General features: G+C 40.0%; 1 protein-coding gene across 2 annotated transcripts in view; it reads right to left on the bottom strand.

Moving 5' to 3' along the window:
- Nucleotides 1-224: 224 nt before the first annotated feature.
- The window catches only part of metap1 (methionyl aminopeptidase 1), a 19,439-nt gene continuing 13,663 nt past the window's right edge, over nucleotides 225-6,000 (bottom strand). Inside the window, exons 7-12 of one of the 2 annotated variants that reach the window (XM_004082655.2) lie at nucleotides 4,789-4,927; nucleotides 4,143-4,274; nucleotides 2,702-2,845; nucleotides 2,551-2,616; nucleotides 1,312-1,474; nucleotides 225-897 (exon numbers count right to left, since the gene is read on the bottom strand). In XM_004082655.2, coding sequence (XP_004082703.2) covers nucleotides 888-897; nucleotides 1,312-1,474; nucleotides 2,551-2,616; nucleotides 2,702-2,845; nucleotides 4,143-4,274; nucleotides 4,789-4,927 — 654 coding nt within the window. In that variant the 3' untranslated portion in view covers nucleotides 225-887. Of the gene's footprint in view, nucleotides 1,475-2,550; nucleotides 2,617-2,701; nucleotides 2,846-4,142; nucleotides 4,275-4,788; nucleotides 4,928-6,000 lie in introns of both variants that reach the window. The other variant, XM_020713781.1, reaches the window with a different exon arrangement.

Genomic DNA, 6,000 nt, shown 5'->3' with positions numbered 1-6,000 from the left:
GAAAGGTCAATCTGTACAATTAGGGCAAACATGTATTCACATCTATGAAATGGAAATAAAACTTATTCATGTCGAGATACTAAAAGAAAAACTGTGAAGCAGCCACCTTAAAGTTCAGAAAGGATTTTATTAAAAGAGATTTGCTTCACGAAAAGGCTGATAAATGAAGAGACTTCAAAGATTCTGATCATTGATTGATTCAAGGATAAAGTCACACACAGAACTACTGAAGAGTCATTTATTACTCCTTTAGAGATACAGAGATGGCGGTGAACCGATCACATTGGCTCTCTGAAAGTGTGGAAACAGCGCTGCGTGCAGCAAAAGAATCAAACAACTGAAAACTTCATGGTGTGTGTGTTGGGGAGGGGGGGTGTGGACACTCAGAAAGCTTTAATTGTGAGATTCCCGTTAAGGCTGGGTTTGCTACACCAGGGCTTTGGAAACACTCAGGTTGCTTTGACTCTCTTAGCAACCATTGCTGAAGTGTGCAACAGAAAGGAGAAGCGGCAACTGTGCGAACCGCTGCATGGGTCCAGTATATAGCAACAGCCAGAAAAGGCCTGCAGAGACAGCAGACTGTGCGTGTCTAAAGCTTGGTAATCCAGGTTATAACACCTAAACCACGCAGTTCTCATGTCAAATCTGAATGAGACATGCGGTAGCTGTTAATACTTAAAGGCGCTGGTGAAAATACTTTGTTTCATCTGCCAGCATTTTCTTCCACTGAGCTGGAAAATAAACTTCCTGTTTTGTTTTTTTCACACCAGCAATTCTTGAATTAATATTCTTGAACTAGGTTGGCGGGTTTTAAGCCTTGTAGGCTGTTTCTTCCTGTTTTGAGTATTGCTGATTCTTTGTCTCCATCATGGTGGAATTGATGAAGGTTAGTCGAGGCTGAAAAGAAAAGAAACAAAGAGTGCTGCACTAGTTGAATTTGCCCTGAGCTCAGAACAACAACAAACATCAGCTAGGCAGCTAGTAAAATCTCTGGATCACAGGAGCCAGAGGTGAACGCAGACCTGATGTCAGGCGTCTGCTCGTGAAGTAAAAGCAAATGTTATAAATACTCTTCCATTTCCCTCAGAGGATATACAGATCTCACTAATAAGGTCATCCACATTGGATACAGACACATTCAAGTACTTTTTGTTTAGGTTGAGGAACCAACATTTAATTCGTGTGAGCTTCAGTCGTGCTGAGCTCTTGGAGTGGTGCCTCTTGATTTTGGATTGAGTGTGTGTGTTTGTGTGTGTGTGCGCGCTGGGTCTGTCTGGTAGAGTCCAGTCGGTGCGTGCCAGTCCAGCCTACATTTGGCTCAGGAAATGAGCGCGTCCGTTTTCCTCCAGGCGGCGAGTGAGGATCTCACAGCCGGTCTCCGTCACCAGCAGGGTGTGCTCGAACTGAGCCGACCTCTTCCCGTCTCTGGTCACCGCCGTCCAGCCGTCAGGCCATGTCTCATCCTGCCAGCCACCTGAGACGTTCAGCACAGCATCAATTAAACCTCTTTTTACTTTACAAGAATTGAAAACATCCCTTCAAAAGGTAGTTTTGCATTGTTTCTACAACCAGCGGGAAAAATCCCAATTTGTTTTAAAGTCTCATAACAGTTTTAAGGTTTCCAACTGCTTTTATTCTAATTGCTGACCAATATATATATTTTAATCTCTAGTAGGTTTACAAAAGGAAGTATACGCCACGGATGTCCAAGTCTGATCACGTGATTGGAAATCAGGCCCCATTACGTGATTTCAGATTGGATCAGAATTAGATGTTGTGTCCCAACCAGGAATCGGATATTTTCTTTATTCTCATTATTTTGATCAACGCTATACATTTCAAGCTTTTAATCACAGATAAACACTTAAGTAGAGGTGTGTATACCGTGAGCAGATCACAGTCTTATTGCTGTAAAGCGCGACAGAATACGGCACTAGTTTGAGCAGGAGGCGCACAAAAACAGTTCGGTAAATTTAGCAAGATTTTAACAGATTCTGGGCTCAAAAACTCTTATTAAACTATACAACTGACAGCAAGTGTCTCTATTGGTTTGTTTAACTCAAACAATGACCTAAAAAGGCATTTCAAAAGAAAAAAGCTAGTTTTTTTTATAACCATTGTAATCCTTTTAAACCAATCTAATCATTTTTTAACAAATGGCTTATTCATGCTACAACGATTTTCCTTCATTTTCAGGAATTTATGGTAAGAATGAATCACATGTGATTAAAAATGTTGAACAGTTCTAAAGATATTAAAGCTACAGTCACCAAACCTTTTCACATGACTCATTATTCCCCATTTTTAGTAGCTAATAGTGAACCATTTTTTCTCAATTGTTTAAGCTACTTCTCAGAAAGGAGAGTTAAATGATAAAATAAGTTTAATAAAGTAAAAATCAGGATCTGTTCATTTTAAAAATGTGTTACAAACGTATGGGATCAGGACTTGGTGTCGGCAGATACTTCAAATCAAATGACTGAATTGGAAAAGAGCCAAAACAAGATGATCGGGACATCCCCTACTACATGCCGTATCTTTCAAACTCACCTTCACAAATCATGGGCTCGATGGTGAACACGTGACCCGGCTTCATGACTCCGACTGCTTTGTTTTCTGTTCAATGAAAGCAGCAGCATTAATGCCCCACAGAGCAGGAAGAGAGAAGCCTTTGGATGCTGGCAGCTGCGTGGCCACTCACTGGCATAGTGTGGCACATTGGGGGCGGTGTGAAAGAGTCTGTGGATGCCATGGCCGCAGTAGCTCCGGACCACGGAGAAGCCGTTAGCCTGGGCGTGCTTTTGAATGACGTTCCCCAACTCTCTGTAGCGAACGCCGGGCTTCACTGAGGAGATCAGGACAGACGACAAAGCCTTCATTTACCTCCCAGCGTCACTTTCTTCTGGAATTACATTCACCCGTTTTAACGTAAAGAGCAGATCACCAGTTCTTGAATATTTTCAAAAAGGTTTTTTGTTGATGTTACTTAATTTTCCTCAAAAGCTTCGCCCAGTAGTTTTATAAAATGGTTTTATTTTCCCCTTTCATCTAAAAAAACATGCAAAAACACAAACATACCACAACTCCCTTATATTACATGAGCTATTCCCATGTCTTATGAATGTGGATATGAACAAAAAGATGTGCTTTTACTGTGAAAATCAGAGTTTTCATCCCCACAAATTCACATCCATTTCAAATAAGCTCTTATCTGGCCTGATAGTCTAATTTAAAGGAAGTCAAACTTCTTTCAAGTCATTTCAGAATAAAACATGGTAGATTAATTTTGCAATAACAGCAAGCATGAAAAGAGGCAAGAAGAAAAAATTGTGTTTATTGACAATTTTATGACCAAACGGCTGTAAATGTTTTTTTGAATAAAATCATCTTCCAGCTTTATTTTTGAACTCTCAACCCTTCAGGCTGACCTGACGTCTTCAGTGGGTTCCAAAAATTATAACCCCACTAATAAAGGAAGTGAAAGAGTTTTTATAACATTAACACAAAATATTGTGATTACATTATGTAACTGTTGTCTATGGTCATCCTCCAGTATGAAACAAAACCAATTTGGTTTTTTCAAACCTTTTCTTCAATGACAGTGAAAGTTATCCTTACTCACACTCTGCTCTGGAATGAAATAATCAAAATACGGTTTTAAAAAGAAATCCTCTCGTTTCTGTAAATAAATTCAGACGATCTTACCGAGAAAATGCTCTACGTTTTGAATATGGCATTCACTAAAACACCATCTTACTTTATTTTGAAAAAAAAAACCCTCTCGTCTGTGAAACCTACCAAACATGACTTTTTGTTTTGTCTGTGTAATTTTAGAAACAGCGAAACAACATTTCCTGAGATTTCTGGACGGACTTTTTCTCCAGCTCTTGGTTTTAGTAGGAGTTTATTTAGTTCTCAGCAAGTGAAATAGGGTTTAAGACCAGAATATGGTGATACATGTTAACATATCTAACCACACACACGCACACAATCACACACACAGATGCTTTTTCCCCACAAATTTAGGCTTTAAAGACTAAACAGGTGCACACCTTTTTATTCCCTCATGTTGCTTCCAAAACGATGCATTTGAAAAAATAAACTAAGTGAGATTAAGGAAGGGAAATCTCTCCAGAGCCTACCGGAGTCGATGGCTTGCATAAGGCATTCATACGTCGTCTGGACCAGCTTCTTCGCTCCTTCATCTACCTCCCCCACAAAGAAGGTTTCATTGAGGTCGCCGTGGAAACCATTATGATAGACGGTGATGTCCACTGTGTAAGTGAAGAGGGAATAAATATGCAGGCTCATTGTGTTAGAGGAAAAATGTTGGGTTAACAATATTTGAAAAAGCAAAATGTTGTACATGAACTGCAGATGAGAACGCCGCGTCTGCAGAGAGACTCACCACTACAGAGGAAATATTCAGATTCTGCACTGGGAAAGGTTAATGAAACTATTCGTCTTGTAGGAACACACAGCCAGAGAGCCGTTGGTGGAAAGTGCTCTATCACAGGCTCCGAGGGGAGCGGTGGACGTCACAGTAGACACATTCATAAAAACCAGCTAGAATCGGCCAAACTCCTGCCGACACCGTTTCAGAACGCTGCCACCAATACTCGCCACTCGGGAATCAAATCCCTCTTCAGCTCTCGTTGATAAAATAGCAGCACGACACTTCCAAGGACTTGACTTTGACATTTCAGAAGCTAAAGCAGTTTCTAGTTTGAGAGGAAGATCAAAGCTGGGCTTGTTTGGGCGCGTCAGATAAAACTGTGATGCACGAACCGTTGAGGATGTCTCCTTCCTGCAGGGACCTTCTGTCTGGGATGCCGTGACAGATGACTTCATTGACCGACGTGCAGGACGATTTGGGGAAGTTGTAGTAGTTGAGAGGTGAAGGGTAGCAGTTCCTCGCTGTGCAGGCCTGAACACACACAGCATGTTGTTTATGGAGACAGATAATGGAACGAGCAGAGCCGTATTTATGTATAATGTGAGCACACGCGCCAGACACCTGCGGCATGAAATGAGAAATTTAAACACAACACGGGAGGAAGAATGGGACTGACTGCATCTACAAACACGGAGCGATGCGAGAAATCACCACACGGCAGATTGTTTACACGCTGCAACTCCAACAGATGTTCTTCATCATCAGCAGATTTCCTGCCACAACAAATTGACGGAGTGATCCAAAGAAGGTGCTAATGCACAAAACAATCCTTAAGTCTCCAGAACTTTGAGACAAAGCACCAACAACCAGCCCAACTTCACTTCCTCCACTTTTACCAATCAGTTAGTAAATATATCTGCTGCTGGAACTGTGATTTTGTATTCAAGCTTACAGACATGATGTAACAATATTTTCTGAGATTATTCAATAAGCACTCCATTGTAATTTGACAAATAATCTGCACTTGATCAAATAAGTACCGGATTATAAAAACTATGCAAAAATATATATAAAAAAAATAACTCGATGGGGTGGGATCATCTAAATTCACTTCCTCCCCCTCTCAAGACACAAATCAAACTCTACTTGACTTTAGTTGGTAATCAATATATTTAATTAATCTAACCTATGAGATTACTATGATTATGAAAAATGACACTTTTGAAAAAAATGGCATGATTCCACCATTTGTTCATTTACTCTTTGTATTCCAATTAATGTATTCGTTGATGTCACAGTCTGTTTGATTACATCTGTGTTTTGAAATTTTTTTCTTGCAGTATTCAATTATATTTCAATCCTTAAAAAAAATAATAATAAAATAAAAATCGAACCAAATCCACTCATAATCAGGTCCTAATGTTCTTCTTTGGAAACTGTTGGCTCTTTTTTTTTTTAGCTTGTATTGTCTTTCATAAAAGCATTTGTGTTGAATGAATAACAACATTTTAACCTCAACACCAGAGGTGTCACCAGCAGCAGCAAATAACACATTCTTCAAACTACCATAACTCTTCCATTGTTCACACAAACAACCTACTTCC

This window comes from Oryzias latipes, chromosome 22 (genome assembly GCF_002234675.1).
Source record: "Oryzias latipes chromosome 22, ASM223467v1".
NCBI lineage: Eukaryota > Metazoa > Chordata > Actinopteri > Beloniformes > Adrianichthyidae > Oryzias > Oryzias latipes.
This window is presented reverse-complemented; position numbering and strand designations above follow the sequence as displayed.